At 36.9% G+C, this 14,697-nt stretch overlaps 1 protein-coding gene across 1 annotated transcript; it reads right to left on the bottom strand.

Moving 5' to 3' along the window:
• Positions 1 to 706: 706 nt before the first annotated feature.
• LOC136240908 (uncharacterized) lies at positions 707 to 12,806 on the bottom strand. Its single transcript, XM_066031974.1, has 4 exons — positions 12,692 to 12,806; positions 11,157 to 11,297; positions 7,558 to 7,711; positions 707 to 898 (listed from the first exon to the last, which is right to left on the bottom strand). The coding sequence occupies exons 1-4, from the start codon at positions 12,705 to 12,707 to the stop codon at positions 802 to 804; spliced, it is 408 nt and encodes a 135-aa protein (XP_065888046.1). The 5' UTR covers positions 12,708 to 12,806; the 3' UTR covers positions 707 to 801.
• Between the last annotated feature and the right edge of the window lie 1,891 nt (positions 12,807 to 14,697).

Genomic DNA, 14,697 nt, shown 5'->3' on the forward strand with positions numbered 1-14,697 from the left:
CCATTGGTGGTAGTTCAGGGACAAAGCTAGCCCATCCCTGTTTAACAGAAACTGGCTACAAGAAATCAAACTTGACTGGTTGCACAGGTACATAGCATCCATACAACTGCTGCAACCAACAATTGATAGCACAATTCGATGGACAAAAAGAGGAGGTTCAATTTCAGCATACACACTGTTCTTTGTTCCTTATAATTTAGAAGTTTTACTTTTAAATGTCTATTAGAGTATAGTTGACTGTCCCATTAGAGTATTTGATTTCTACCAGATTTTTACATCTGAAACTCTTGTAGGTTCCTAGAAGATGTTAGCTCTTCCCTTTTCTTGCTGTTTCCATCTATCAGTGCGTAAGATGCACTTGCACCTGTACTGTAGCTTCCACTAGCTCTCTAACTAATTATAATGTTATACTTTTCATGGATCAGTAATATGTAAACTACACTTTGAAAAAGTAACTTGTTACTTTTGTAATGCATAATAATATTCGAAGTGAATATTAATTTAGTTGGTCACTGGCCACAGTACAAATTATTTATTTGGCTGATCATTGTCCTAGGATTAAGAGAAGTGTCCATTGGATTAAGAAACAGGCTCCTAAAACATGCAACTAGGATTAGGCAATCATTTTTAACAATTAGATTAGAGTTTGGGTTGGGATAGATATATGTGACCAACTGAACAAAAACCGGTCATTTTCACACATTCCTCAAGACAATGACAGTATAGCACTACAAATTTAATTCACGACTTGAAAATAGTTATTATACATCTCAGCTAAACTCTACAGTGTCGAGTATTTATCTAACTGCTGGGAGGTTTAGGAGGGATCTGACTGTTGAGCATCTCAAACAGGTGACGCCATACTCCATCTTCATCCCTGCGCCAAATTTGGGCAAAGCTGTAAAAATTTTAATAGCTATAAGTAATACAAACTGCAAGAATGCAACAAACAGATAATCATGCAGTACATTGTACAGTAGTACTGTATAACAGGGAACCCGGATACAAAGTGGAAGGAACGTGCATGTATGGGGTTTTTCAAAGGGGGTTTCCACTAAAAAGTAGATTCAGGGGCAAAGCCTTCAAACACTAATGAAGATTTAATTTTGCAGATTGTCAAATTCCAGTGGTCTAAGTGCTACATAACAATTATAGTGAACTTTTAGCTACTGAACTGACCTATATAATTATAGGCCTGATGATCTGACTATCACATACACATACGTACCTTGTATCATTAAAGGATCATAATTGTGTCGCCTTCATCTGTATCATGCAGTATCATACATGTATAATATAAACCAGTTCTAACTAGTTAGCCTGCTAACAGATTAGCTATGGAACACACATCACTACAAATTATTGATCAAGGGCTGTGGTAATCAGTGACAGACTCATGTAGTTCAGTTATGAGCCTAAAGTTAATACAAAGGACCATATACACTTCATTTGTAAAAATTCTTAACAAGCTAAGTCTACCCATGGGATAGTGCTGCAGATGCAATTGTAGAATAGTGTATTTTGTGGTGAATGTTCTATTAGAGTATTTCACTGACTGCTCTATTAGAGTATCTTTATCTTGTATTATATTGTTTGGGTAGGGTGACAGATCCACCACTGTAATGATGTAGATTGATGTGTTCATGCTAATCTTGTGTTTGCCAACAAATCAGCAGCAATACATTGACTTGAGCTTTCTTTGCTGGTGAAAATTTCAGTAGGGGTTTCCAGTAACCCCTGGAAACCCCCCTCTGAAGTGGCATCCCCAAAATGCTGTTAATATCATAGAGATACAAAAATACCTTTATGGAAAAATCATATAACAAACTTAAAGTTCACAGTTCAATATCGAATTGTGAAAAATCTCAAACCCCTGACTACATTTTGATCTGTCTACCAACCTGCCTGATCATGTGCACAACAGAAAGGCATGATGCTAAACAATGCATCAGACAGCCACCATTTTATAATAACCATGGTGCATACCTTTTGGCATTCCGACAAGCATCCAATTACCCTCTCCAATTCTTATTTTCATCTCCTTTGTGATACAAAGAGATTTTTTTTTTACCATTTATCTTTACAGTTGCATAACAGTATAGCAGTATTATGCTCCATCAAAATTAATTTGAAGATTTTACACTTCTACAGTGAATACTTAGTATAGAGGCATGCACTTATAATTTTTAAAAGAATTACTTGTGAAATTTATCATGCTTGTAAAGTGCACATGTGACCGCAAGGAGCTTCTGCTAGGAAAACACTATATTTGTGCCCACCACATTGTGCATGTGATCTGGATACCAGTATTCAGACAAACAGTTTGTTTTGTCAAAGAAATGGCAATTTTGAGGAATCAGTTGCAGCTATGTATCATCAGTACAGGTGGTCTAGATACCTGGTAAGGCACCAAATGTACTGTGACACTTCTGGCTTGTTTCCATTCTATGTAGCATGAATTTGTTTCAACAATATGCACTTAACCAACAGGTGTCTACTGCTAATAGTGTGCTTAACAGTGTCTACTTACCATGTATGCCTAAGGGTAATGAATTACATAAGTAACGTGTCAAGTTATACTACTTTTTGCAAAACATGTTAGAGTTAAAGCACCGCCGCACGTGTGTACGGAAAATACAGTACGAGGGGGTGTGTCGAGAGACTAATACAGCACAAGGCGAAGCCGAGTGCTGTATTTGCCTTGAGACACCCCCTGAGTACTGTATTTTTCGTACACACAAGCAAGGCGGTGCTTTAAGTGTTATATTGTACTTCCTGGTCGCGTCTGGCTCGGAGTGACTTTCTCTAGTACTCAAATCGCTGCGATTTTCGGTGATAAGGATATCAGTAAGTGTTCATATAATCTATTTCTAGTCGTAGAACAAACTAATAGGATTAGTTTGGCTAGTTTTAGCGATTTACAATGTCACGCACGTGCTGTCTTAGTGGAGTCGTGTTCGAAAGCTTCGTGATCAGACGATCAGTAAATGTTTATACAATCTATAGCTAGCCGTAGAACAAACTCGTAGTATTAGTTTGGCTGGTTTTAGCGATTTACAGTGTGTTGTTTACAGGTCATTCCATGTCAAATCAACAAGGAATTTAGGGTCACTTCTCGGATTTTGACGAAACTTGGAACGTTTTTAGTAACTGTGGTGCTTATCACTCATGCAAATTTTTAGCTCGATACATTCCATATTTTCTGATCTATGACCACAAATATTTTGAATATTTCATGAAAATTTGGTCCATCTCTAGTTATAAAATTGACTGCAACTTTGCACTGTGAAAATATTTTCAAACACAATTTTCACTGATGGAAGACTGTTGATTGACCTTTCCAATGATCCCTAAATTATGGGATATCTACTTAATTATGGTTCAAAAGTACTTCATTGAAAACTTTAATCCTTTATATTCTGAAAAATGCTGCTTGAAATTTTTCAATTTCTTTTGTCAATAATGATTGGGTCATAGTCTACGTTTGATAAAACTTTTGTGGTGGGATCACAATGGGCTCAAGAGATATAATGAATTATGTTGTGGTATGCGGTGGAATTTGCAGACTATTATTGCTGTATTGGAGTGTACACCTCCAATAACCACTCACAACAAGGCTATGCCAAGTTTGTCTTACAGAGTGAAGGTGTCTAGGTACATTGCAACCTGTATTAGTGACCACCTGTATTGAAAGGCCATCTATGTGCTGCAGTTAAGTTATACTTCTTTAATGTATGGCACCAAAGCATCAACCCTTTCTAGCAAATCCAAAAATAGTCCTTATTAGACAGGTTGACTATAAATTACAGACCTGACCACCATGCACGTGTCCATAAACATCATGTAAATGTTGTACCATCTCTTTACAAGTACCTTCTTTATTAATTTGAATCCCATTGTAGTGGACTTAGCCATATTTAAGTTCCGTATGTGGCTGCATAGGTACATACAACAGAACTCCTCAGAAGGGATACCTGGATACCTTGATAACCAGGATACCTTGATAACCAGGACACCTGTTTATACACTGTACTCCCACTCTAGCAGTGCACATACATTTAGACCAAAATACTTCTGTGGCTTCTGTAATATGAGCACTTTATTATGGTCTTAGCAATGGAGGGGTTTTACCATATACATGCATTAATTGTACCTCAATGTGTGAAATTAATTACAACATTACTTTACATTCACGACCACTTTGATCATAAATTCATACACATACTCACGTAGGAAGTAAACATGTTGACCACATATTTAACATTTACCTGTACTGATCTTCAAAACGTGAACACAAAATACTTTGAAAACCCATTAGTTTTAGTAATTACAGTACTATAAATCACACATGAGGTGCAAGCAAGTGTTAATAATATAAAAACTCTTGGTACAAGTAATGCATCTACTGTACATAGTGTAACTCTTCTATTCCCTGGACCATTGATGAAGTGTCTATTTTTGAGAAACCACAGACTTGTCTTGGATCCAAAATGTACCTACAATTATAAAGCAAGATCATGAGGTTATCAAGGTACTCAGATATCCTTTTTGAGGAGGTCTGTTGTACCTATGCAGCCATGTACGTAACATGACTAGTGTAGAGTGGGGATATGTATGTAAGTGCACTACGGCAAGATTTTACTTAATAAATAAGGTATAACTAAAGAGATGCTACAGCATTAATGTGTTTATGGATGCATGTTGATCTCGTTTATAGTCAACCTGTCTAATAAGGACCATTTTTTGGATTTGCTAGAAAAGATTGATGCTTTGGTGCTATACATTAAGATCCAATTTAAGTATAAATTAGCTGCAGCTTATAGATGGTCTCTCAATACAGGTGCATGGTCATTAATACAGGTTGCAATGTACCTAGATACCTTCACTCTGTAAGACAAACTTGGCATAGCCTTGTTGTGAGTGGTTATTGGAGGTGTACACTCCAATACAGCAATAATAGACTGCAAATTCCACCGCATACCACAACATAATTCATTATATCTCTTGAGCCCATTGTGGTCCCACCACAAAAATTTTATCAAACATAGACTATGACCCAATCATTATTGACAAAAGAATTTGAAAAATTTCAAGTAGCATTTTTCAAAATATGAAGGTTTAAAGTTTTCAATAAAGTACTTTTGAACCATAATTAAGTAGATATCCAATAATTTAGGGATTACTGGAAAGGTCAATCAACAGTCTTCCATCAGTGAAAATTGTGTTTAAAAATATTTACCCGGTACAAAGTTGCAGTTGATTTTGTAACTAGAGATGGACCAAATTTTCATGAAATATTCAAAATATTTGTGGTCATAAATCAGAAACTATGGAATGTATGGAGCTAAAAATTTGCATGAGTGATAAGCACCACAGGTACTACAAACACACCAAGTTTCGTCAAAATCCGAGAGGTGACCCTAAATTCCTTGACATGGAATGACCCTTACGTAACATTCCTTAAATATATTCTCTGCATAACTGTACTGTATTTGCCCAAGTGTACTGTATTTGCCCAATTAGCTGCATAACTGTATTGTATGACTCATACAGTACAGTTTGTTATGCAGTTGATTAGTACTGTATGGAGAATACGATACGCGGCATCGCTTTGATACTCCCACGCAAAGTACAATATAATATAATATGTGTGATAGTGGCATGATCATTGACCCCAGTCATGATACTTATGTATTAAATAATAAACAATTAGTGTATTAGGTCACATGACAATTAGACTATAAAAGGCATGAATTGTAATATATTGTGAGTCTCCTAAATTTGCCAATGAAAGTGGTAGCTGATGTTACTTGTTCCTGCTAAAGGGGGTTAGCTTGGGAATAAATGTGGTACTTCTATTTCTTAGTTATTATGTGCTTTTATTTGCAATGATTCTAGGATTAACATGTGTTAAGTGTACAGCCAGTGCAGCCTGTATTAACTTGTTGCTATTTTATGTACTGGAGATCCACTTACATAATGAATTGAGTTCTAAACTACATTATTTTATAATGGATTTACTCAAGATTTTGAAATTTGGCTTATTTGTAGTACTGCTAAAAATATTTAATTAAAATGACCATGCAATCAAATTTTTTACCATACATTTTTTAATGGTAAGCCAAAAATGTAACAGGCTGGCTGTTACAACACTTTCCCATGCTTGTAATAAAGCTAAACTGAATGTGTCTGTTCTTGAACCCTCTGTTGCTACCACTAATCATCTGGTTGGCTGAAATGTTATTCTTGTGAGAAAAGAATCTACCTTTCTTTTTCAGGACTCAATTCAATGTGTACATACACGGGAAAGTTGCATAAAATATTTTAAAGTACTTGCGTGGGCAAAGATCAAATGAATAAGAGTGCTATTATTTCCATACAGCACTGAAAGGAAAGTACAGCGCTGTGTACGGAAAATATACATAGATGTGCGTAACATTTAAAATTGCCAGAAGTAGCCAAAACAATGCTATCTGTTTATTTCATGACCAAACTTGTACTATATAGACACTTACCAATTGTCTGATGGCTAAAAACCAATGAGGTTTGAATCTACAAAATGAACACTCCGAACAAAGTGACCAGAAAGCACTTTAAACCAGTTAAAACACCGTCACGTTTGTGAAAATATATAAAAAATATTTCTACTGCACTGTAAATAAGCACCCATAACTCACGTGCTTTACGCTGTACAAACACGAAATAAGATTTTCATACTCCTTATGAAAAGGCGAATCTGATGGTGTATAGGAAGCCATTAATCATTACCATGCAAGCTCTATATCATATCATCAAGAGTTAGAGATGCCACTATTATTTATAGTGTGGCACCAATATCCAAATTAGCCGATTATTCCGATAACCGATATTAAACAACATAATTAGCCGATACCAATAACCGATCCGATATACACTAATAACACTAACACTCATCCTCATCATGATTAAATGACTCATATTAGTAACATAACCATTGATATATAGCTCATTCTAGGCTAAAATGTCAAGTTAGATATATACCACAAGTATAAGTTACTCACGGTAAACAGGTTTTAAGTACATTCACTACTGCTATACAGCTGAGACAAGTGGCTGGTACTACATAGAAACCTAAAACCTCAGTTTACTGTTGGGCATGGCCTAAAACCTGACAGTTTATTATGGGCATGGCTTGTAGTCACCACTAAACCATCAATACTAAACCACCAACACATATCTTAATTAAAATGCCAAATAACTTATGTATAGCCTCCCCCACATCATTATACTACACAGCGCAGTGGAGATTAACATCAGCTTTGATTTAATCAAAACTGATTAATCTGCTAGTACCCAATATCACCCGATACCAATTATTGAACCAATTATCGAACCAATTATCGGTGCAACACTAATTATTTATTAACTCTCGGATATCATAGAATTGCAGTAAAGCTTATTAAATCATTGTTTTATTGATTTGAGCTTTGTTTGAGTGCATCCAAATCAATTAAAATGTAGCACTCATACAGTTTATTTTATTGCAAAATAGAATGTGTATCTAACCTTATCACTTACTAGGGTTCATCCAATACTTTACTGTCTTTGTCTAGCATAACACTTTCTCCTGTAGTGAAGATGTATTCTCCCATTGGTATTGCCTTTTCTTTTTTAGTAATCTTAATTTCAGAAACTCCCATTTTATTCATTCCCTTGGCTGCTAGTGTCACAGCTGTAAAACGGATAATTTTTCATTACAAATTTGACACAACACAGTGATGTGCTGTACGTATTATATATATATACATAACCACAAATAGCTACCAAATTGATTTTAAATCGCTTTTCCTTGTACTGTAGCTGCTAAAAATGCATGAACTGTTCAGCTGGCAACAGTTCATGCATTTATTAAGCACAATGGTGTTTTCTCATGCTAGTCAGAAAGTTTGAAAACTTAGATATTGGGAAAATATGTGTGTGTGCATGTGCATGTGTGTGTATGTGTCCTCGTTTATGTCTCTATTGAAAAGAATTTATGATCTTTACTATCCATTTTACAGCTACAAAATCATCTGACAAATTACTTTATGGCTGTCAAACAACTACCGTATATGGAGATAGTTAAGAGTAAACATAGAGATTAATTTACCAAATTATCAGAGCCTACATGCATGCACATCATAAGTGAGAAACAAGAAGATTCGAGCTCTAGAATCCACAATAGTGGATTCATAATAGGGATTGCCCATATTTATTTTGCAAAAATCCTACACCTAAAACCACTTTGAAAAGCATCCTTCAACTCAAAACAACCCCCTAGTGGCTGTTTGCAATGACTATTGGTCCACTAGTAAGTATCAGGTGAAACGGAAACAGTATGTGTATTTCAGACAAAAGTGAAACTTGCCATTTTGTTTATTATTATAATTATATTGCTTCACAGACATAGCACAATACACAAGGGATTGAAAATAGCAAGGCTTGCTGAATGGATCATTGTGTATATTCATAACTTGCTTTTGATTTTTCGAATGAAAACAGCCCAAACCAAACTGTCGCTTTTTGTCAAAATTCCCCTACATATGTGATGCCATAAATGATAGCACATAGAGTAAAGCGTGCTGATGTGCACTTCATGTTGTCACTGTGATCTGTTCTTTTAAACTCAGTATATGTATGCCAGGAAACTTAGTCTGTACTGAAAACTGTTGTAAAGTGACTTTTTTAGTTTGTGATTAATTGTATATAATGTAACTTCTAGCCACTAGTACAGGATACCAGTGGACCATCAGTGCTGGTAGGATACCAGTGGACCATCAGTGCTGGTAGGATACCAGTGGACCATCAGTGCTGGTAGGATACCAGCAGTGTTGGGAGTAACGCGTTACTTATGTAACGCGTTACGTAATATTATTACTTTTATGGTAACAAAGTAATATAACGAAATACGCTATAAAAACAGGTAATATAACGCAAGCTACTTTACTTACAAATGTAACGCGTTACCTAAGTAATATAGTTACTGTAACGAGTCTAATATTACGTAATATTATTACTACAAATAACGAAGTTACTAATCTCGTTAGTTGTCCTTTGAGAAACGGCTAGCCACAACGAAGTAACGAGGCCTACTGAATGAAGCTTATTCACCAGCTTCTTACTTATAACCAAATTTGCATATTGTCCAACAACGCAATCATGTCACGTGATAAGGTGGTAGTTTCATACATGACAGCTTAAGGCTGTGGACACAAAGTAATATAATATGTAATATTATTACAGTTACTTTATTTTATGGGTAATATGTAACTGTAACTAAATAGTTCAGTTGCAAGTAATATGTAATATGTAACTAGTTACTTTTACAAAGTAACTTGCCCAACACTGGATACCAGTGGACCATCAGTGCTGGTAGGATACCAGTGGACCATCAGTGCTGATACACCAGCATTGTAAAGCTTTTAAATAAATAAACAAATTATTGCACATGGGAAGGTTTTAATAAAACTGTTCTAATAGAGCAGTCATGTAAATACTTTAATAATGCAGTCAAGCATACCTGATAACAATGAATTTGACAGCTACTAAAGGCACTAGTAATGTAAATTCTCTTAGCTCATATTAGGAAACTATGTATGCACATTGCAATCAGTTTCATGTGTGTACTGAATGAAGCATTTACTATATGTATAGGACTATATCCTTCATTAAACAAATCCATTACTGGATTAATAAAATGTATATAAACTAGATGAATAAAAAGGTTGAAAAAGGGAATAAGAATTGCTGAAAAAAGCCATGAAACAAGAAGGGATTGCTGGAGTGGTAATGGAAACCACTAATCCCTATTTTGACTCGTCTCACGATGATGAATGAAGAACATGACAAAATCTTGACAGAGAGTCAAAATAGAGATTTGTGGTTTACATTACCACTCCAGAGATCCCTTCTTGCTTCATGGATTTTTTCAGCGATCCCTATTCCCCTTTAAAATTTCAATGTTTCATTCATCTAGTTATATAACATCCATAGTTAAAATTAACAAGTAGTCTAACATAACAAGATCCATAACAGTAGGGGGCTAACTTGAACAGCTGGCATATGCATGATGTTACATGATAATGAGCAACACAAGATACTGCATGATTGGCTATTAAAGCAAATGCAGCTAAACGCCAGTCGTAAAGCAGCTTACTTGTGTCCCAGAAGGAATGTCAATAGCTATATGGAATGAGCCATCACTATTAATATTAATATAAGCTTATTATATTATTTTGTGGGTTGTGCACCACAGGCCATTCACCAAATTTATCATCCAGTATATATGGTAAATACAAACAACCATATTAATGTATGCTGGTACAAAGAATCATGACAAAATGGACAACAATGCATGGTAATCACTCTATTATCTAGATCTTTGATCACCCGTCACTGTCAAGCAGTAAACATAGCAATTTTTTAAAAAGCTCATGAATTTCATAACCCAATGTATTTTAGGGTATTCATGATGTCTAAACTACTGAATGTATTCATATAAATGCAAAGGCACAATAACCTTATCCACTTGTACAGCGCATAATATTTTATAGACTTAATTGGAGATTGAGTGTGGCGCTCGACTAGACATTGGGTGGCCTGCGGTTTGAATCCTGGGATAGGAGGTTTTTTTTTCCTTCTTTGGCCCTTTTCAGTTTCACCTTATTGTTACTTAGGTCATGTAATCTTTAAATCACCAGTTCCAGTTTGTTAGCTTAGGTTAATCCAAAGGCTGCAGCACATGTTGTTGTCAGACCTTCAGTGTTGGCCACTGTAAAGCTTTAATAATAATAAATACTTAGGTTTAAAGGAAGAAAATCCATCCCTCCTGGAGGAGACTGAGTGTGGCACTCGATTAGACATTGGGTGGTATCCTGGGGCAGGAGGGATTTTTTTTTTCCCTTTCTTTGGCCCTTTTCTGTTTCACCTTATTGTTAGCTAGGTCATGTAATCTTTAAGTCTCCAGTTCCAGTTTGTTAGGTTAGGTTAATCCAAAGGCTGCAGCACATGTTACTGTCAGACCTTCAGTGCTGGCTACTGTAAAGCTTTAATAATAATAATAATTACCAGGTAGGATAATGTCATACTTTTCAGCTGTTCCCAGAGATGACATACAGTGCATGGTCGATAGTTCTTACCAGCTCGTCCTTTAAGTGGTATGCTGCCAGGTGGAATAAATGTACAGTCTTCAGTGAAGGTGTTCTCAAGCATGTCATAATCCTGATTTTTAATCCCAGTAAAAGTCTTCTCTTGTACCACATCAAGGGTATCCAAAATATCTGTGTGTATAAGATCATTTCAATAAAACCTAGAGTTAGTCTAATCCCCAAGTACAGTATCCTCCAAATTTGATGGACATCGAATTCCCATGTTTTGTACAGAGGGACTCAAAGGATAGGGCTACTATGCATGTGATTTTTAGCGAGATGTCAAAAACCACAGCCAGCCAGTACTTTAGGCAAACTTGTTGCAAATTTTCTATACTAATCTCTTGTTTATCCCATACTGAAGATGTGGGTAGGTGATGTTTTTCATGGGCCATGCCCAAACCTTTGTGGTCCTTACTATACTGTACTATTGTATTGTATGATATATCAAGCAGGGTAGCACTGTTTTAAGTATAGGGATCCCCCAAAATGACACATGCCACCCAAAATTCCGCCTTTAAAAATCATCCTAGAAACATCTTAAACGATGAAAATCACCTGTACAGAATAATCAGTATAACATCAAATACAGCATTAGTAACAAGAAAACATTACAGGCAGCCAGATATAGAATTTTTTTTAAATCATCGAAACTCGAATGTTTGTCTGCCTGCCAGACCACAGTTACAAGGAACGAAGCAGCGCACGGCCACCATTCTACGCCACAATAACAAACTCACAAATGGAGAAAGTAGACAGGCATGTCACTTTTCTAGTATGTTAGTGACTAAAGAAACTACCTTACTACTGAACAGTACAACAATGAAATGTACATTGCACCTGTACAAATGCAAGGGGGTGACACACAGGCACTCACTGTAGGTATATCTGCGACCACGGTAAAAGTCTAAGTCAAAGGTCAAGGCCACCAATTTCGTGCCAAGTTAATTGTGAAAATTTCCAACCCACAATCAAAAGTACTGAAACATCGCCGCTAAAAGATTGAAAAAGACTCTTAGTCACAGGTCAAAGTGAAATTTCGGTAGGTCAAGACTTTGACCACGGTCGCAGATCTACCTACAGTCAGTGAGTGCCTGTGTGTCACCCCCTTGAAATGTCACACATCATTCGTTTACTGCTGTACCCTGTGACGTCACTTGAAACCTATGGCCCCATCCTTCTCTCTGTCCAGACCTTGCAAAAGGGAAATTTACTTGGGGCCTATAGCGCCGAGGCCTAGGCGCTATGGGCCCACATCTCACTGCATCGATAGGGGCATCAGTCTCGTAGCTAGTCTATATACCTTCAGCTACACAGCTAGCTATGTGTATTTGTCTGTATTGTATGCTGCTCTGGCAAGGAAGAACGGAAGTTACCGATTGTGAGAGGGTAATTTATAAATCAATCAATCATCAATCAGTAACACGTGCACCGTGAAAAGTTTCACGCGAATTTTTTAGATTAATTAACACTCGTACCAGCATAACAAATTGTCTTCTGCTTCAGTTCTCGGTTTCACATCATACCTTGAGGTATGGCCATGTCAGAATCACTCAGGCGTCCAAGTAGTCTAACGTCCGTATAGCTTATGCCACCTCCACCGCGACAGATTCAACAGCGACTCCCAAATATGGAATTGTAATCACGTGACATCAAAGTTAGTTAATTATCTATCACTTGCCAACCACACCGTGACACCAAGAACTATTGGTTGTACATGTTAAGCAGCCTGTTTGCTATTTTTGGCATGCCAAAAATCCGACAACGCATCCTGTTTCCCTTCCACCGCCCGCATTAGTCTGGCGCCGCCCGCCCCTTCGCATAAAGTAAGGGTCTGGTGAAATACAGATACTAAATCATTTCTAGCGCCCAGATTCGGCGCTAGCCAATTAGTGCATGCCAATGACGTTCACACAGAAATCGCCTTGACAACACAATGCTTTTGTTCGAATTGAAGTGCAATTATCTGACGTAACAAGCATTACGTGCGCTGTCTAATTGAATTCCTTTTGAAATGATTAGGTATTTGTATTTCACCAGACCCTTACTTTTTGCGAAGGGGCGGGCGGCGCCAGACTACGCCCGCATCTGGTTAGGCCACTCCAAATAAATTCTCTGTTTCCCGTCCACCGCCCGCATCTGGTTACTGCCAGCTCTAAATATTCCATTATTCCATATTCTTCCATTATTTTTTGGTTATTCTTGCATACTGATAGGCTCAGTATAAACCATCTTGAAACAGTGTCAGCTCACGTGTCAATAGTGCTATCAAGTCAGCACAAACTTCACGTTTGTGTTGCTTTTGTAACGTACAAAGGAAGGAACATGCTTTTATGCAGCCTTTTTGGTAGTCTGGCGCCGCCCGCCCCTTCGCATAAAGTAAGAGTCTGGTGAAATACAGATACTAAATCATTTCTAGCGCCCAGATTCGGCGCTAGCCAATTAGTGCATGCCAATGACGTTCACACAGAAATCGCCTTGGCAACACAATGCTTTTGTTCGAATTGAAGTGCAATTATCTGACGTAACAAGCATTACGTGCGCTGTCTAATTAAATTCCTTTTGAAATGATTAGGTATTTGTATTTCACCAGACCCTTACTTTTTGCGAAGGGGCGGGCGGCGCCAGACTACCTTTTTGGCTGTGCCAGGCAAATAATGGGTTGAAGAGCTAGCCAATCTTATAATGAAATAATGGAAATGGACCGCCCGCCCGCATGCAAATACGCCTGAGTCCAGGACGGGAAACAGAGAATTTATTTGGAGTGGCCTTACCGTCAACTCTAAATATTCCATTATTGCATTGTTTTCCGGTTATTCTTGCATATTGACAGGCTTAGCAAAAGACAATGTGTCAGCAGTGCTATCTAGTCGGCACAAACTTCACGTTTGTGTTATTTTTGCAACTTGGAAAAGAAGGAACATGTTTTTGTGCAGCTTTTTATTGTTGTGCCAGGCAAATAAAGGTTTGGAAAGCTACCAATCTCATAATGAAATAGGCTGTTGCTATTGTTCCAGCAGTCACGTGAATAAAAATAAAACTTAGACAAAAAAAGGATAATATAACTTAAGACAAAATAGGTTCTCAAACGAAAAAAGAAGAAAAACACAAAATGTCTTCAGTGGGAATCAAACCTGGGACCTACAGTGCTTGAGCCCAGAGTGCTAGCCATTGTACTAGCCATTGTGCTATGTGGCTCCCAGCTACCCAACTACCTTAGTTTCTACCTTATATATACATCTCCGAGTGAAGTGACTTCTATATAATATAATTATATTGAAGGTGATATCAAACACCTTTTTCAAGAATTGATACACAAATTCAGTTTCTTCCCAGCTACTGTCAGATTGTGGAATAGTTCACCTGACTCAGTTGTTAATTTGGATTCCTTTGAAGCATTCCGTAGATCTGCTACTGATTTCTTAAACAAATTATAATTTATAATTCTTTTTATACTTAATTAACTACTTAACTCTTCTTTATTATGGACTCTTGATACTATATTGCACATATACTCTTTCAGAGTCCTGCA

Source organism: Dysidea avara, chromosome 12, assembly GCF_963678975.1.
Source record: "Dysidea avara chromosome 12, odDysAvar1.4, whole genome shotgun sequence".
In the NCBI taxonomy this organism is placed as follows: Eukaryota; Metazoa; Porifera; class Demospongiae; order Dictyoceratida; family Dysideidae; genus Dysidea; species Dysidea avara.